Source organism: Glycine soja, chromosome 13 (genome assembly GCF_004193775.1).
Source record: "Glycine soja cultivar W05 chromosome 13, ASM419377v2, whole genome shotgun sequence".
NCBI lineage: Eukaryota > Viridiplantae > Streptophyta > Magnoliopsida > Fabales > Fabaceae > Glycine > Glycine soja.
This window is the reverse complement of record NC_041014.1, coordinates 19,331,531-19,352,443: the sequence shown is the minus strand read 5'-3', so window position 1 is coordinate 19,352,443 and position 20,913 is coordinate 19,331,531. Positions and strand designations below refer to the sequence as shown.

At 30.1% G+C, this 20,913-nt stretch overlaps 1 protein-coding gene across 1 annotated transcript; it reads right to left on the bottom strand.

The window, feature by feature from the left end:
* Positions 1–13,134: 13,134 nt before the first annotated feature.
* LOC114382329 (phosphatidylinositol 4-phosphate 5-kinase 1-like) lies at positions 13,135–17,655 on the bottom strand. Its single transcript, XM_028341658.1, has 8 exons — positions 16,389–17,655; positions 16,140–16,304; positions 15,877–16,042; positions 15,457–15,567; positions 15,172–15,365; positions 14,952–15,082; positions 14,773–14,866; positions 13,135–13,994 (listed from the first exon to the last, which is right to left on the bottom strand). Exons 1-8 carry the CDS (start codon positions 17,342–17,344, stop codon positions 13,685–13,687), a joined length of 2,127 nt encoding a protein of 708 aa, XP_028197459.1. The 5' UTR covers positions 17,345–17,655; the 3' UTR covers positions 13,135–13,684.
* Between the last annotated feature and the right edge of the window lie 3,258 nt (positions 17,656–20,913).

Genomic DNA, 20,913 nt, shown 5'->3' with positions numbered 1-20,913 from the left:
TATATATACATGCAAATGGCAGGTTATATGGCGCTACTCATGGTAAATATTTTTTGTGTACTTAATTATTTTTTTTTAATAGTTCTTATGTTTTACATGCTTGGGTGTTTAAGCATTTCCGACCATTCCAACATGTGAGAAGATGCTAGAGTATGATCGCAAGCAGCCGCTTGGAGCTAGGTGGAAGCCATTGAGGGGTATCGACATGGCTGATTCGACCAAGGAGGCGCTAGATAGGTTGTATATGTTTGGTGTTGTTTGGTCCCTATATGCATCACGTAGAGACCTTAGACCTTTCGAGGGCAAACATGTCACTATATGTACTAGAGAGGGTTTTGAGGTAATTTAGGCACATATAGATGATTCTTTTGGAGCCACCCCAACATCCTGTATATGAAAAGTGCAGTGAGGCATGGGACGAGTGAGAGCAACATGTGGTGTTGCTGGATGAGGTTGTTCCACATGGGGCACCATGGGCCTACACTATAGACTACTTGCCTTGGTATTACGAGCATTCACATTCATACCTGATTCCGCCACAAGAGGGAGAGGCACCACGTAGTCCTGTATGTATTTCGCCTCAGCCATAACTTGGTGGTGGTCAGAGACTAATTTATGTACTAGGTGTTGTCTACTCGTGTCAAGTAATGCAAACAATAGTGTTGTCATTTCTTTTAATTTTTAATGAAAAATAATTATGAATTGTATTGTTAAATATTTATGAAGGGTCGATTATAGATTATGTCAGAGTCCATGTAGAGATTGTTGGACATAAGAGTTGTATTTCAATGCACAAATAATTATCAAGTCATATGACAAAGGAAAAGACCCAACATTGTAGAAGTAGTTGATTATTATTCAGGACATTTGTCATTTTGTATTATTATTATTATTATTCAACTTATGATGTTGTTTGTACAATTTAGGACATTCAAACAATACCTCGTCAGAAGTTGATACCATATCACCATCATAATACACAACAACAATGATTCCCTCCATCTTCAAACTAATCTGGTGAATATCAACACAATGCATTGAGTTGTCTTAGACCATCAGTTGTATTTATTATAATCTTGTACTTTTCTTGCAAGTCAATTATCGGTAACGACCCAAGATTACACCAACAAAATAGACAATTTAAATCGCATCGAGCTCTACAAGGGCACTGTTGGCTTGTGAGACCATCATAAATATGGTTGTTAAATCATGATATAAAGCATTAATTTTAGTTTTTAAAAATTGAAATGTTTTTTATTAAAAAAAAACAATAGAATCATGATTCCATTGTATTTTTTGGGGGGTGAAAATAAACTAACAAAGTGAAATTGTACTTCAATTACACATTTGGGGTGAAATTAAATATCACAATAAAATCATGATTTTGTTATGTTATTTGGGGGTGAAAAAATTATAAAATAGTATTGTGATTTTGTTGTGCATATAGGGGTGAAAAAAATAACGAAAAAAGATTCCAGTATAATACAACAAAACTTAGTTTCCCTTATATAATTCATTGTTTTTCTTTATCACCCCCGTATGTACAAAGGAATAAACATTCCAATGTGTTTCCGTCCAAGGAGTGATATCGGGGTAAAGCAAAAAGGAACCCGTATGGGTAGTGCCATTAGTAATTTAGATGTGTCAATAGCAATTCCCGCATCAGGGCCGGTAAAGGTCAATATTTGACAGACCAAACACACTGACCCAAATCCTAACATGAACTTAAGGGGACTAAACCCTTATAGATCTAAATGTCAAGAGACGCAAAACTCATTTCAACAACATGGACCAAGAAAATAAGAAAGAAAGAGAAAAAAAAAAAAACATGGACGAGGACCACACTCACATCACAAGTTGCACGAGAGGGTACTTAAATCAGGCAATCATGTGAGGTTGCCGACCATAATGCTTTTGAATTTGTCCTTTCATATCACATAAGCACATCTGAAGAGACGCAACACCAAGCACCCTTCTACCACACACATATGTGGAAGTCAAAGATGATGATAGGGGGCATTTCATTTTATATATAGTTTGTATTAAACGTTAGACCAACATCATATTCATGGCAAAATCCAAAACATCCCACATGAGGGAGTTCGGATATATAATATGTGGATAATTCATTATTTCAGTTGGCATGAACATTAAACTACCTAAAGTGGGGTTTCTTTGCAATCACTCTGAGAGAACTCATTCGTGAACATCACATTGTTTGTCTACTTAGTGCATGTGTGTGTTTCAACTTTCAAGTTCTGTGGTGTACATATTTTGAATTCAAAGGAATGGACCTATTTTTGGCTCGATGATGACTTGCGCAAACAATTGATCATATCCAATGCACAACAATTCTGTGCTTTAGATCTGACTATATCTGGGAAAAGATTAGAAAATCCCGGGAAAAAAAGCAAAACAAACCATTTTTTTGGGTTAGTTTTGAGTCTATTTGATTTGACGAAATGGACATAATAAAAGCAAGATCTTTTATTTTATTATTTTTTACAATATTGCATGTTCTTTTTAAAATATATATTAGCTCGCATATAAAAAATTGGATTTTAAGGCTCAACAATATTTGGAGTATAGAGTAATTGTTAAGTTTTAGTCTTATAGAAATTTTAATTATTAATGTAATCCTTTTCAAATTTAAAGTATGACCATATTAATTTTCAATAAATTTTGTCGTTAAATTATTTTTTCAAAAATCTACAGTATACTGTACCATATTTATTCTTATAAAAGATTGAAGTACCAATGAAATTTAAATAAGTTGATTCAACATGTGTATGAATTATTTTAAATTCTTTATGGCCTAACTTCAATTCCTATTAATGTATAAAAGAAATCCTATTAATATTAATAAAAAAATATAAAAGATTGGATAACAACTAACAACGAATTAAATTTTTAAGGACTAATTTCCTGACAAATTTCTTAAAAACTGTTTTAATGATACAAATTTTAAAGAAAATGATTTAATATTCTATTTTTAAATTAATAAAATAACACATAATTTAAAATTTTTATCTAGTGAATCTAACATCTTAAAAAAGAAAAAAAAAACTTGATCAGAATTCAGAAGCCCCCCAACCAATAAGGTTGGATATGCTATTAAGTATTAAGTGTTAGGTCATCCTCAGTTTACGTTTACCCATAAATTAAATTTCTTCATAAAATTAAATTTCAATCTCATTTCCTTTTCAACTTAATTTTACGTACCATACAGGGTAAGGACTCAGGAATCAGAAAATATCAACTGGCTATCAATCATTACACATCTGGGGTCTGAGTACTTTCATAGGCCAAACATCTCCATGATTTGGCGTTGTCTAACTTTCTCAAGATATGTATAGTAATTTTTAACAGACATGTCCAATATGTTTGTTCCACAAAATAATTTAACTATGTATAGTGCGATTCTTGAAATTGAAGGTGATTGCATAGAGAATTATTATGCGGGTGTTTCATATGAACCCTTACTTTTTAGATTTCATATCTCACTTGATTGCAATCCATGTGTGGTGGTGGTGCGCTAAGAGGCATCATAGAAAATCTGGAAAAAGGATATCCTTACTCCACCTACAACAACAATTGCTTTCCTGGCATTTATACCAAGAAAAAATGCACACTCCAATAATAGTGCTTTAACTCACCCTCTTAATAACTTCAATTTGTCTGTTAGTGTTCGCCAACAGTAGCCACCACTATACATACAAGGATTCCCTAGGACTGCAAATTTAAGTCACAAGTTAGTTTTCCAATTTCAATCATTCTTAAAATGGACGAAACCTATAGACCCTATATATGCAAGTCATCACATGTGACACGAGCCTAAAGGTTTAGAGTTTAATTTCTATGTGTTTTTATGATACTCCATTCTTTCTTTATGCAAGTCATCACATGTATGGAGTATATATTACAGTATGACTATTACATAAACTAATTTCTCAAAGGTATATATTGTCAATACATTTAATACTTACCCTTTGTTCAAGAGGAAGAATTTTGAAATTTAAATAGAAGAAAAAATAAAAGAATAAAATTTTGAATTTATTTAAATGTTAACTTTTCACTTTTTTTTCTTTAACTAAATAAAAGAAAAAAAATATTGTTTTTTTGTCCTCCTCTGCATTTTTATTATCTCTTATCCAAATATGATTATTTTGCGCAAATTCGGGGGACTGGGGCTGCCTTCAAAAGGGCATTGAGGACTTGTACCCTTTTAAAAAAACAATGAGAGAAAAAAAAAATGAACTATATAGCTATGGAAGATTATGATACATTACTTTTTAGAGAGAAGTTATATCTGGGATTTTGGAAGATATTTTTGCCTAATTTTCTGTCCTATTTTGGAATAACGTGATTCATGATAGTTTATTGGGGTTATAAATATGGTGTTTTAGATGATGCCTTTTCCGAAACCTCAGACAACATAATTATGGATTTTATTTTAGAATTGTAGTAGGATGTTCATGATTTTAGAAGGGTTCAATTAGATGATCGATTAGCTTCTAATCCGTCCAATAAAAAATGAGACAGAAAGTGAAATATTTAAAACATAACGATGGGGGAAGTTGTCCCCTTTTATTGAAACCTCATGTTGGGTTTGATATTCAACTGTTTTAGACCCTTCGCCACGTATTATATTTTTTCACATTGGGACACGACGACTCTTACACAAGCTGGCATGTTTTTTTTTATCAACTTAATAATTAGGAGGTGTAAATTTCTGATTGCAATGTGCTATATACTCCATACGACTTGGACTTAGAAACAAAATTCGTAGACATGAAAACCGTGTCTCTGAATAACGTCAAATATTTTGACAAACTAATGTCTCTTGTAACATCAACAAGAAGATGACCTAACTTATTACAAATTTTAAAAAATACTACATAGAATCGGAATACACGAGGAAAAACAGTGACTTTAAATATACTTGTGAATCTTAGCTGCACGTCTTCACACAGATGTTTATAATATAAATTGAAGAGTGGGAATCAAAAGTAGAGAAGAAGCATTGCCAGAGTGGGAAAGACGTGCATGTCTACTATAGAATATGTTCATAAAGAAAGAATGTTGTATTATTAGTTATTCATTGAAAGATTAGTTAAAGAGTAGTATTTTAAAGTAGTTAAGAAAAAAACATTAAAAAAAATAATAATAATAATAATATTATTATTATTATTACAATAAAATTATAATAATTTTTTTGTTATATATATTTTAAACAAATTAAAATATGAAATACAAACTTTTTAATCAATATTTAGACATCAACAACGATAATGAATATTCTTTATTAATAATATCATACTAAGATTATATTTGATAAAATTAACTAAAAAATTAGTTAAAAACTCAAAAATTAATTTATTAAATTATAAGTGTTTTAATAAAATTAATTAGTGAAATAATTAAAAAGTATAAAATTATATAAAATAATAAAATTATGATTGATTTTAAAAAAATAACAAAAAAAATGAATAAATAAATTGAGAATAAATATGAAAGAAAATATAAAAAAACTAAAAACTAACTTTTCAAAAGATGTTAGAAACTAATAAAAAAATATTTACCAAACAGTCAAACAATTTTTGTTGTTAATAAAAAAATAAAAACTAAGTGAAATATTTTATAGAATATAACCTACAAAAATAAATAATTAAGGTACTTGTTTGCAATTTAATCCATCACATGTTAGGAAACTTGAGACGATAAAATAGAACTGTGTAGAAATTGAACTTTTTGTATTGGTTAAGATGTGTTATTGTTCATTGTTAGGTATAAGGAAGAAAAATGAGGTTACGGTTACGCAAATTCAATTGATTGTGGATAACGAGTTGTCGGCGACGACTTTTTAAATGCACCGTAAAATGTCGACTGCATCCAGCAATATTAGCCGTTGATTTTTTTGTTTTTGAGTTTGAGTCATTGATTATGGTGACTTTTTGCATCAATGGGCTTCAAGTAGATTGCGTAGGAATGAAGATTGGGCTTGAGGTGGATGCGTTATTAAGTTGATGGATGATGTGGTTCTCTACTTCTCTCTTTAGTTTTAATTCATGGATTCAAAATGAATGTTTTATTAGGTGGTGGATGTTTGTGACATCTTTATAAGGTTAAAAAACTAAATAAAAAAAAATGTCTAAGAAAATCTAAAAAGAAATAAAGCAAAAAATTGAAAAATGTATAACTTGCAAACGATAAAACCTAAATTAAAATTGAGTTTTTTTTTTATGAATTACACGTATCTTTTAAGGAAGATAATTATGTTCAAGTATTATAAAATTTTTACAAATGGAAAAATTGTCTCTTTGAGTATTTAAAATAAAGACTTTGTTAAGCTAAAATAATTTTGCATCATGTATTCGAAAGTTTTAAAATTGAATTTCTAATAAGTAAATTGTAAATAATATATATATACATATGTGGTCTAAAAATTTAAAAGATACTTCTTTATCACTAATTATAATTCTCTTACTAAAAAATTGTTTATCTATTTTTATAAGACTTAAATTTTTATAAAGTGGATTCTTTTGGTTTCAAAAATAATTATAATTTTAAAGATTTAAATTTATTTGAATTTGTTGCCATTTTAAGCCCATTTATAAATTTACTTAATTTTTTATAAAGACAAATGTTACCAATTGATTTTGAAATATCGATTAAGATTTTAAAATATAAATAAAATAAATATTTAGTATATTTAAATATTATTATTAAATAACTTACCTTTTTAATCAGTATTTTGAAATATTTGTTAATAAAAAAAACTATATATAATTTTTTAAATATTAAAACAATAAATGACTAATGTTTTTGACGAGTATTTTAGGAAGCATAGCTGTTGTCTGCTGTGAGACAAGCCTAGTGTTGGCAACGATTGGACCTTTTTGCCGACATGTGGCGGCCACCCAATTAATGAGTGTTAGTTATAATGCATTAATTGATGACCTCACAAACTCATTATCCACCTTAAACTATTTATGAACCATACTTTAATAAATCATGAGGCCACTAGTGTTTTTGCTCCCCATTTTCCCAAAATTACTACCACAACTCCTTTCTCCAAGTAACCTTTGTTAGTAGATTTAAAAGAAAAATGAAAGTCACTTGTTTAGTTGCTTAGGACTAGCACTAGAATTTGTCAATTTGTAAAGTAGTCTCCTGAAATATAAGCAAAAAAATAATATTAAATTAAAATATAAGTGAATTTTAATTATTTCTCTCATGTTTAATAACAATATCTTTCGTTTAATTGGATTTTTATTTCTAATGAGATTTTTTTTCTAATGCAATTAACATAGGAAATACTTTAAGAAATGAATTAATAACTTTTCTGTTTGAACAATCAAAATTCAATGATATTAACTTTTCTTTGATGCATGTGATTCAATTTTTTTATTTATATTTCAGTCCAAAGAAAATATGCTTTAGCATATTTCTTCTCCTAAAACGTTTATATTAAAAATAACATTATATCATCAATGTGTAGATTTAACTGATAATAGTTATCTAGTTTAACTAATTATCTCAAATTTAAACTTTTTTATGCATTTATATTAAATATAAGAAGAAAAACTATCACCTATAATAATTTTATTTGATCAAATAAGATTATCTTTCATTAAAAATTCATTATCTCTAAATTAGTTTTAATTGAACTATATATTTTTTAAAACATGATAAACTCATTCAATATTTTATTTTAACTTATAAGACTTAAATTTAATATCTTACTAAAAAAAATAAACTTCTTACAATCTAAACCAATAAGATAAATTATTGTTTGGTCAAGTAAATAGAATAATTTTTCATTTTTTCTTTTAAAATAATTTGTAATCCAAAATTATATTAAATATAAACACAATCATAATTTAATCAAACATTCTATTTTTTCTCAAAACTTAATTTATACTTGTTTAATTGTGACTATATTTTTTTTATCCGAAAAAATTAAATTCGGTATCAAAAAATTTATAACACTTATATATTTTATTTAACCAATTAAACTATATTCTTTTGATGAATATATATATATATATATATATATATATATATATATATATATATATATATATATATATATATATATATATATATATAATCTAAGCATGCACTTGGAGCAAAAGATAAATATAATAACTAAAAATGAAAATATAATGGAACTTTGATCTAACATATATTTGTAAAAACAGGTATCTTGTATACAGAATTATATACTTTCATTCTTGGTACGTGAGTGTGTGTTTGGATTTAAATTGAAAAAATAATATACCTGATTCTGTGTAAATCTAATAAAAGTAAAAACAAAAATAATAATATTTTTGCAAACGTACGCTTACCATCTTCTATCTAAAGACACACTAAATTTCCTTGAAAATGGTTCTGTCTTAGTCTGAATCGAGAATCAGTGTGTGTAAAATGTTCCAACGACACACAGATACAAACAAACACAGTACAACTATATTTAGCTTATATCTTTAGGTTTTATCATCACACAAACCTGACCAAAACGAGAACACAACCTGGACCATAATGGACATTGTGTTGGCATCGAAGTATTTGACTAGTTTCCTTTCTAGTTTCAATATTCGACATTTTCTTCTCACTTCTTTTTCTTAACAACTGACAATTTGACTATGTTCTTTTTATGTATTGTGTTATTATTTATTAATTTAAAATCGTTTAAAAATTGCCTTTTGTGTATGCGAATACATCTACCGCTGCCTAGTTAGCTAAAGTGGCAGTGTATCTGTCCCATGTGCCAGGCCTATTCCCGTTCTTACAGCCTTACAGGCCTTCCATTTTGCATTTTTAAGTTTTCATATGAGTAGAAATTTAGAAAAAAATGATTAGTTTAATTAATTGTAGGGTAAGTAATCAATCAAATTGTGAGATATTAATAAATTAATCTCTAAAAAATAAAAATTTTAACTTTAGTTTTTGAATGGGAAAAATTTATGATAAATTAATCATATAAATAATTTAATGATAAATTAACTCTTAAATTTTATAACTTAATATTGAATTAATTTTAAAAAATACAATTAATTATCAAATTAATCCTAATCCTTAAATATTATAATTTAATAATAAAATTATCTCACAAACTTAACAACAGAACTAATTTACATACTTTTAATATATTTAGATACTACATTTGTATTTTTTTTTATCATTGGTCAATTTATTGCCTTAGTACACCATATTACACTTTGGAAAAGAATCTGAGTATTTATTCTTAATTTTATTAACAAAATTGATCACTAACATTTACTATTGACGAGAAATTTATACAAATAAAGTTGTTGAAGTTTTAGTTATTTACAAGGAGAATGAGAAACTAATTTATACTAATATAAGTTAAATTTATAGGTTATTTAATAATTTCTATAGAATGATTTCATTCCAACATTTATTATTAGAGAAATTTATCTAATATTATTTTTTATCATATATGGACTCTGTAAAATGTTGTTTCCATGTTATAGACGTATCTTCATTCCAATATCATACCAACTCTTGTAAACATCGATACATGTGCACCAAATTCTCCTTATTTTCTTCCCTTGTTTGGCTCTTCATGGAATGCTATTTTCTTATTTTTCTTCGGTTCCAAATAGACAAATCCACAGCATCATGAGCCAATTGAGTACAGATCTTTGGGATTTGCTTATTATTATAAATACATTTGGCATTCCCACGACGATTGTTCCAATTCAATGAATTGATTATTTTGCACTTGGGTTGTGTTGCAGGCTCCAACGCACACTTACCATTGGATTTGTCTAAGCACTTGTGTTGACTCAATCAAAAGTTTTCAAAATGTACGGGAGTCAAATTACATATCCCGTCTTTAAATATTACTATGATTATGATATTAAAATAACTACAACATGGTAGCCTGCAGAATGAGATGTAATGTAAATTGAACACATGCACTTGTTAGCCACCAGAATTAAATAGTTTATTATTATATATGCAAATGATATAATAATATAAATGCTTAAGGAAGCCATCATTAGAGATCGAAGAAATCGATTTCATGCATTACCAAATCTAATTGACCAAAAATCGAGATGAATGAGAGCCTCTTTTTAAAGCTATGACAAGTGAGGATATAGGGATTAATTTAACAAGTGACTATTCATTTTTTAAAGGAGACTAATCTGGTTTTGGTAGTAGCAAAGCGATTACTTTACGAAGTGTGTTGGGAATGTATTTATTTGCTGTATGGGATTGAAATGCACGTGGAAAAAGTGGGGGTGATGAAAAAGTACAATGAAAGGGAATTCAAAGAACACATGGAGAGACACGTTGAGAAACCAATTCCGGAATTGTTGTTGTACGGCTACTTAATGTTTTTTTTGTTTTTTTTTTTGCCTAATTTATGTTGGTTTCTAATTTCGTATCAGTATTTTTTTAAATAGGAATGTGGGATCCAGGTCGCATTCCCTCGACCTAGGGGCACCTATGCCATGATCAAAATTTACAATGTTGCAAATTCAAATTGAGCTATAGTTACTAGTTTTGAAAATTTCTCGACAATTATATACCACAAATAGTTACTAGCTAGCTTACAATATTTTATAAATTACAATTATTGTCAGTTTTTGGAATAAATAATGCATGCACACACTTTTTTTTTTGTTTTTTTTTATCAGCAATACACACTGTTATTATAAACTATTAGTATCATAAGAAATTTGTTAATATTTATAATAATTTCTTAAAAAGTTATATAAAAATCAGTGATTAGTTGATAATGTAAATTTTTTTATGTAAATAGTTTAAGCCTGTTAAAGTCCAAATTTAGAGGTCATTTTCCAATACTTTTGAATTGATAAGACATTTTGTTATGCAAGAAAATTGATAAGACGTTAATATTTATTAGTTTCTTAAACTTACCTGTCTATTTGTTTTAGAATCTAATGAAATTAATTTTAATATGAGAAGACATTATTAGAATGCGTGTTTAAATTAATCTTAATTACAAACTTTCTGTTAAAAAATGTAAAACGTTAAGAAGTAATTGTAACTTATCAATTGGAAACTTAATAAACTCTCAAACTCTTGTTAGGAAAAGTAACATTCTATATTTTTTTGTTGGCGTCAAAGAAAACACTTCATGACATGGCAATGCTTTACTTTTTTTAGAATTAATCTGTTTACAATCTAACGGAAACAGTTTACCATTTTGATAGTGATTTGATTTAAAAGCCAAGATGGATTGAACATGTAAATTTATTGAGTGAGGAAGGTTTGTTTGAATTGGGAGTGGTATGAAAGAACGTGGAAGACACGCTTGAAATCCATAATCTCTGATTAGCTTCCTGAAAAGAGAAACAAAATGGCAATGGGGCCATCCACTCACACTGACGTTACTTCTGAGCCAGAAGACATTACACTAAAATGTTTCAAAAGAGAACAAGGTCAAAACACAACAGAGCCAGATGATGCTGTTGTTTTTACTGCTAGTGCTAAGTGGTAATTTTTCAGTGGGCAATTATTTTTTGAATTTATCAAATATATGTAAATTTCAAATTAATACCCACAAAAGAATAAGTAATAAGATATCTTGGGACTTCTTAAGTTAAACTCGTAAATTAATTCATGATTTTTTTTTTTACTGAAGTCATAAAAAAGTAAACGATTTCTGGTTTTTTTTTTTATAATGACTTTGAAGTCATAAATATTTTAATTTTTTAAAAATAGTATTTATAAGTTGAAAATATATTTATGACTTTGAAGTCGTACTTTTTAAAAATAATTATTAATCAATTTAAATTAGTTTTAATTTATAGTTTTATTTAATATTTTTTATATTTATATATTGTTTTATTTAATATTTTTAAAATTTTACATATTATTTTATTTAATATATATTTTTTTTATTTTTATATTATTTTATTAATATTTTTTACTAATGCTAAAAATTATTATTTATTTTGTAAATTAAAAAAATAATATAAAAAAAAGTAAAACATAATTGTTCATCAAGCAAGATAATAGTTAATATTATTTTTATTTTTTTATTTTATACTTGTATTTAATTTGTATTATTCATTTTATATTAATGTATTATTATATTTTTATTTCAATAACTATTTTTATTACTAAATTATTTTCCGTTATTAATATTAAAATAATTTTATCAAATAAAATTAATTAATAATACTATACGAAATTATTAATTTACTTAATGATAACTGTAAAAATTAATTAAAAACAATTTAATATTATTTAACAAATTTAAGTTAAGATTATTTGTTAATATTAGTAAACAAATATTAAAAACATTGAACAACAAATTAAAAACTAAAATTAATTTAAATTTATTAATAATTAATTTTAAAAGGTACGATTTTAAAGTTTTAAATATGTTTACGACTTCTAAATATTATTTCAAAAAAATATTTATAACTTTAAAATCATAATTAAAAGAAAATTAAAAATCATTTACTTTTTTTATGATTTTAGTAAAAAAAAATTTAAAAACAAAAATTATGGATTTAATTTACAACTTTGATTTCAAAAATATTAGATACACTGCGACTTATCACTTTTAAGCATTAGTTTAAAATTTATTCCAAAAATAATAGATTAATGGAGTTTGGCTTCAATCACATGACATAAGTAACGATTTTACTTGTTACCGAGATAGATTTAATGGAGCAATCAGAGCAGGTTCCACCATGTGATGTAATTACTGATTATAGGTACGTTTCGTTTCTTTCTCGCAAACCCAAAAGATTAAAAAACTTGGTCCAATTTTACTAAATTAAGATATAAAAATAACTGGAATGAAATAGGCACATGAACAGTGAAAAGCAGGAGGAAAAAGTGAACAAAATCAGAGGAGGAAAAACGAGAAACGCCAGCACATCTCTATCTCTCTCTTTTCCTTTCTCTGCTTTTCATGCCCTTCAAGACTCTTTGAAGCCCAACGCCCTCACTTTCACTGCAAAAGCTAACACCAAAGACCCTAGTTTTTTTTTTTTTATAAAAAATTTCTTCAACCCCGCAATGAAGCCCCACTTATTTATGTTTTTTCATTCATCAGATAAGAGACTTTGTTGTGTGGAAGAGAAAACTTGGGACACTCCATCTCACAACAAACATGGGTCTTCAAAATGTCTCTCAATAATTCAAGTAATCAAAGTAGAAAAAAAAAATTCTTTCAACTATCCATCCTTTGTATAAACACTGTACATTCTTTTTTTTGTTTATTTCCTACACTTATCCACGCATTTTGAATCAAAGCTCAGGGAAACAACACTCCACGTTGTTCCCTCTTCCTATCTCTCCCACCACCATATATTCAAATTCTATTTAGTAGTAACCACAAAAATTTCAACAAGCCCCACCCCATTTCCTAAAACAAAGGAAAGAAAAAACAAATTCCGAACTTCATCCCAATCTTCCATGTACAAGTTTTCCCATCCTTCAGCACACCATCACAATGGCTGTGTTTATAAAATTAAGCCATAAAAAACCCCAATTCCAGGGAACTTCGGTCAGCCATTTGACCGTGGCGAGGCATTTTAACCAGTCAACTCCAAGACCTTTGACAAGGGTTTCAAATTTCACGCATTTTTTTCCTGGATGTTATGAGCAATCAGGCATCTTCACCTTCAGGAAGAGAAATATTCCAGCCTCATTGTTAACCCATCTGCTACCTCTCTTCAATGAATATTCTCCCTACAAAATCACGAAACCTCTTCGAGTATAGCTTTGGATCAACAGCAGAAATTGAAGTAGAGTCAACTTGCAAGGACTTGTAAGCATGCTCAAGCTTTTTGCTGATATCATAATCTTGCAAAATGTCAATAATCCCAAAGTATAGAATGACATCGTAAGTCTCCCCACTGCGATAAGGGGTCAAATGGCTGATTCCAGCAGTAGTGTATTGATCAAAATCACTCCTCCGGGCCACTCGCTCTGCTCTTGCAGGCATATTGGCTCCTAGCCTGATTAATGATTTCCTGAAACAAGAAGAATCCTACTTAATACATGCCATAAAATTTGCAAATATGCATTCACATAAAAGCCAACAGCCTTGAATGGGTTAGTAATGTGACGAAATAGTAAAAAAAAAAAAACAGCTTGCAATCTTCAAATCACACAGTAACTACAGGCTGGAACTGTGTTTAATTGCCCGAATAAGCTGAATGTGTAGGATAGTTTCAGAAAAATCATGAATCCAGAGAAAGTATGAAACAATCATAATTGACTCGATGAATCTATTGTCAGGCCAAAAATAAATTAGAAATCCGAATTTGAATTAATGAATTGGGACCACAGCCTGCCTGAGCCCCACTAACAACAATAGCCTGCAATACTATATGCCACTGACTTGCTAAAATAATGCAAACTACTTTCAATTATAATAATGAAAAATATCAAATAAAATGAAGAAATTATTAAACATTAATGCCAGAGTTATAACTTAAGATTGCAACTAGCAAGGGCGTACAGGTCACAAACATCTTAGTTTGTGATGCTTTCAAGTCGTAGCATTAGACATGGCTATTATTTTCACGCTGATAGCAGTAGGACCAATTTTGCTCAAAGCACCAATACATCTCTCAAACAAACAATTCTCATTTCACCCTGGTTAATATTGCAAATGACTACGGGAATATGCCAATCCAATTTATCTACGGATCCAGGTGTTATAACAATGCAATCATTTTATAAATTAATAACAAGAATTCCATCAACATCAATTGAAAGGAACTAGAACATATCATCACTACTTACCTTCCAGATTTAACTCGATCTCTATCCTGTAGCTCTGCTTCAAGAAAGCGATAACCACGCATCAACTTTTCATTCTGATAAGTATCCCGATTGCCTAAAGGGAGAAACACATGAAATTTAGAATTTTTGTAACATAAAAACTCTCATAATATGCACTAAAGTGGATGGTGGATCAATACCAGTGCGTAAAAGAAAAGGTGACAATCCCATTTTGTCACACGTATTATCATCACGAAAATGAATGCCAACCAAAAGACTGTAATCCATAATTTTCTCAGCTTCCAAGAACTCACAGTCCCGCTCAATTTGCCTGAACACAATATCAGAGGACTATATAAGCACATACATGTAAAACCCCTAAAAGTTTTCATTGGACAAACAACTAGCATAGCAACATACTTGATGAGTTCGTGGAACCAATTTCTTTGTACACGAAAAACAAAGTTGAGATCAAGGTCCTTGAGGGTGGTTGTTTCATCAATGTCCTCCTCAGGTTTATCTGTGGTGCGACCATGAGAAGATCCTTTCAAATCAAATCGTCTATGAATTGGATATTCAGAGCAGAAAAGATTTCCCATCACAATGAACCGGATCTGATTTTCAACAAACAATAGAAAGTCAAGTACTGAAGCATGGGGCATCCCACCTCCAAACAGCTATAGAAAATATCAACCAATCCCATACCTTCTGGCCTCCAATTGGCTTGACACAGTGCACCCCATAGAATTTCGTCACAAGTGAATTTTCATATCGAGACACATGTTGATAATAACTCCGAAGCATCCGAATAAGCACCTAAAAGTTGAAACCAGAATCAAGAACCAATCAATATATGTACCAAGCAAAAGATTCCTAGTAGCAATATAAGAAGTAGGAACCCATGAATGACCAAACCAATAAAACAGCCCCCCCCCCTCCTCTTTCAAAACCCAAACCCAAGTTGACTGTTTCACCAAAAACATTACTCCCCATAGCCCCGGAGTTAAAAAAAAAAAACAGAGAAACATATTCATTTGGCGGCCAAGGGGAGTGTCAAACTCTCAGCATGCTAATGTGGAATTTAACAAGACATGACTCTACAAGCTTTGAACACATGTATCTAACCTTGACTTCAGATTTCTTCACTGTCTTTATCATGAATCTATCATCCTGGGTCAAGTAGAAGATGCTTCCACTTTTCCCGGGAGACGAAAGCTCCCGAAGAGCATCATTTCCACATATAGCCAACATGTAATCAGCAGGATCCACCTGAAACAGGTTCCTCAAATGCCTACAAATTCAAACCAAAACACAGTCAAAAAAAAAAAAAACATAAACACCCCAAAACACTCAACACACCCCACCACACCATCCAAAACAATCCACACCTAAAAACCACAGGGCAGTAATCCTTCCATCGAAACTCCGCGGACTGATGCGGCGGTGTAAGCTTCGACCCCTCCGTCGGAAACCTAGTCCAGAACTTCTCCTTCGGATCAAAATCACCCTGCTTAAGCTCCCGCAAAATCGAAGCCTCCTTCCCAACAGTGTACCTGCACAAATTAAAAGTTAAAACCCAAAAAGCATCTAAAATTCTCAATAAAATCAAAAACAAAAAGCTCTAGTGCTTCATTCACCTTATCCCCAATTGCAGATTAAGCATCAACTCATAATTCTTATGCCCCTTGGAAACTGTTTCTCCAGGTCTTTTCACCTCGCTCGAGAAACAACAAGGGTTCCTCTTCATCTCTTTCTCTTCACAATCCGACGTCGTTCCGTCGCGGTAAAACATCGACGCCTCCACATTATCGATAATATCGCACGTGATGTCACCGGCTTCACCCTCCGACTCCCAAATACAAATCCTGGGGAAACTCTTATCGCTATTAACGCTCCCTCTTCCTTCAACGGAGAACCGCTTCACGTTAAAATTATCACCCCAGAGCAAACGGTGATGAATCTTCATAACGCCGTTACCCTTGGGGACGCCGTTCTCCCACAGCCCCTCGTAACGGTTTCCGTTTGCCCAGAGTAAAGCTCCCTTGCCGTTAATCACGCCGTTCTTCCACTCCCCGACGTACTCGTTCCCGTTTTTCCAGACGTAACGGCCGTGACCGTCTTGCACGTTGCGCTTCCAGGACCCTTCGTATAAGTCACCGTTAACATAACGCTTCTGCCCGAACCCGTGTTTTCTGTCGGAGCTCCACGACCCGCGGTAGGTGTCGCCGTCGGATCCGACGAAGGTTCCGAACCCTTCCATGCGACCCGATTTGAACTCGCCCTCGTAAGTCGCGCCTGAAGGCCATGAGAATTTGCCTTTTCCAGAGGCTTTTCCGCGCTTCCACTCGCCCTCGTACATGCATCCGTCGGTCCAGAGGTATTTTCCTGATCCGTGCGGGACATTGCCGGAGAAGCTCCCGGCGTAGAAGTCACCATTAGGGAGAACGCGCTCCACGGCGGCGGATCCGGCCGTTGGAGCGGCCGGAGTCACTCGCCGCGTCGTGAAGCCCTGCGACCGGCTTCGGCCGGCAACCACCACCGGCGGCAACGGAGACGCCGTCGCCGTCGCCGGCACGACGTCGCCTTCGCGCATTCTCTTTTTGAACTTTGCGGTTGTGGTGCTAGTGTGAGGTTTTTTGATGGAGAAACTGGAATCAGTGCATTTTCCGAAGGTGCTTAGAATGAGACTCGCATGTGCATTACTTAAGTTGAATCAGTTCAGAGTGTCGCCGGCGGTGAAGTTTCTCTTTCTAGGATCTTGTTTTTGTTTCTCTCTCTCTCTCTCTCTCTCTCACTCTACTTTTTCGCTTTTGTTTTCTCTTTTTGTGCTGTTTGGGGGAAAACGAGTGGGAATCACAGAGAGAGCACAGAAGCGAAGCGGATAGAAAGAAAGAAAGAAAGAGATGTAAGGTCATCGAGTGTAGTATTTTCAATTTTAACCAAAATAAACAAATATTAAATTAAATAAATTTAAATACAAAATTAATTATATCACAGAGTTGACACATCAATGTATAATTATGTCATTATCACCTATTACATCTATTTTAATTAAAAAAATAATTTTTTTAACTTATTCTCCGTTAGAGTATAGTATAAGAACATGAAAAAATCCTTCAAATTAGCACATCAATAAAACAAATAAAAATATTAAAAATAAAATTTTTTATATTTGAGATCAGAAAAATATTTTTTTTCTTATGTCTAAGACTAGAGTGAGTATTTAATGAAAAAAATCATTTATTTTTATTAAATATAATTTTTTTTGGATCAACGATAATTAATGTGAATTAAAGAAAATCGTATAGTAATTAATTCGATTTTAATTAAGAAAGGAAGAGGGAATAGGAGAGAAAGGAGAAAAGAGAGTGATTAATGAGACAGCTTTGGCTAGGGGCAGTTATTAGTGAGTAATAATTAATTAATTGGGCTAGAAAAGCTTTGTGGCGTAGTGTGACGAATATACCCTCGTCCCCTCTGTAATTCTTTGTCTTAGCCCAACGACAGCGTATCGGTGTCTCAATTGGATCTGGGGTTTTTAATTTCATCGTGACGTAATGGAATCTCCTAGGATTGCTAGCATCTGATTTCTCTCTTTCTTCGAAAATTTTATACCACGATTTCGGGTTCAATTACAACTTTGGAAGGCTAATTTTTTCTTATAGGACAAATTTTATTTAAAACTATTGAAATAATATACTACATATATGTAAATTTGATGTTATTTTTAATTAAAATTAAAATAAATTGAAAATTTCTGAGATTAGTTTTTAATTTTTTTTAATATTAATAATTTGTTAGTATAAAAGTTTTATACATTGATCAATTAAAAATTGTGATAAAAAGTTTATGATTTGATTATAACGTAAAAAAAATTACATTGTTGATACATGTATTATTTATTCTTTCAGTATTTACTAAAATAATTATTGGATTACACTTAAAATTAAGAATTATAATAATTTTCATGATTGACTACTTATACATTTATATCAAATTAAATAATTGTTTTACTTCTCATCATTAATTTGTCATTCAATAATTGTAACTCTTTATTTTGTTTTTAATGTCATCGTTTACTTACTGATAATAAATGTAATCGTTTTCTCTCTTCTTCTTTTTTCCGATAACCGCTTACTCTCTCTCTCTCTTTTTTGGACAGATGTAAATTACTTTAAAATAAGTAAATGTAAGTTCAGAAACTAATTTATTAAGTGTGGATCTTTTATTTTTTTTATTTTAAGGTTAAATTATAATTTTGATTCTTTTATTTTTAAAAATTTTTATTTTTTTCTTAAAATTTTACTGTAACTTAATTTTTAAACTTTACTATTTTAATTCTTTTGTTAATTTTTAGTATTGGTCTTATAATCAATCATCTATTACATTATATAACACATTTAAAATAAGTTTATTAAAATATAAATATGATTATTATTTAATCAAATTAAGTACAAATTAATTAAAAACAAAAAAAATTAAAGGAAATTTGAGAAAAAGAGGGGAAAGAAGGATTGGGGAAGAAGGGGTCTCCAGATTTCTTTTAATTTTTTTTTGTTTTTAATGAATTTTTTCTTAATTTAATTAAACAATAATCATACTAATGTTTTAATAAAATCATTTTAAATGTGTGATGTTATCTGATAGACAGTTAAGTTAACGCTTGACATTAACATAAAGATCAAAATCAATAGTAAAGTTATTAAAGTTCAAGAGATCCAATGTTACAATTTCAGAGGATCAAAATGAAAAATTTATGAAAAAAAGAAAACTAAAATTATAATTTAATTTTTTTTATGAGTGACCTTGTAACTAGCTTAAAAGGAAGAAGTGGCTTCCCATCTTTATGAATATGAAATAAACCAAAAACTTTGGGACAATAATAATCTCTGCCACAATTATAGTGCTGTGTTTGGTCACCACCACGTACCAATCTATTAATTTTCTGTAGAAATCTAGCTTTATCAAATTCTCTTTTTCCCTTTATTTTTTTAATCTCCTTCATCTATTATTAATATATGGATGAATGGCTGAGATATTTTGCTATATTTGCACACCAAATAAAAACACGATATATATCTTGCAGATTGGGGTTTTGTAGAAGAAATGATGAAGTAGTTTTTCTTTCTGCTGTGTTATTATTACTACTATGTTTTAGCAGTTTCTTTAAGCAAGTAACATGAAGCGATTTTGGGAGCAGTAGAAATGAAAATGAAGGATTGAAGGCTAGTTTTAGGTTGTAATTAACTACCTTGAGAAAGTGTAAAATGATACTTGACTTTATGTGAGCTTCGGGAATGGGGGTGGCAAAATGGAATTATAGAGGCATGGACCTATTTCAGTTGCTATGGCCCACTCTCACCTGTGTGTTCTTCAGTCTCTCTCCTGAACACGCCTCTTCTTTCTTTGTCATCATTATTAAAAGTTAAAATAGTGAAAAAAAATTAATCTCATATTTTATGTTTTTTTAAAAAAATTCAGAACATATTATTATTATTATCGACACAGTTATTTCTTATACATAATTTAAATTCTAAACCATTTAATTAAACAACATAAATTATTATTACTTATGATAATCATTTTTAATATTTGAAAGATTAATTTAATAATAAAATCGGATGTCTTTCTTATAGAATTTATCTTATTAATTTAAATTTAAGCTATTAAAACAATAGAAAGAAACCAAATATTGGAATTATAAATATTTAACTGTATACATAACATAATATTAAACTGCTTTCAAGCCATCTAATGATACATTTGTTCTACCAAAAAAATCTAACAGTTCATTGTATGCGGTAGATGGCAATCTAACAATACATTATACATTGTACGACGGATTAACATGACTTCTCGAGATGAATATTGATATGCATGATCCAATGAATATCACTCAGTTTAACATTTTTTATAATTACATTTTATTTCAAGATGTGGCACATATTAAACTTCATAAAAAAATATTATTCCAGAACACGTAAGACTTATTTTCTTTTAAAATTCCTCTAAATCGGGACTATTAACGTCATATTAATATATAATCTATCATTTAAAAAATACTCATAAATTATAATAAAAACCAATTTTTAAAATTAATGCACGCACAAACTCGCATTACGTGTAAGTTATGTGTCATTTTCACGTGTGTTAAACAACAGT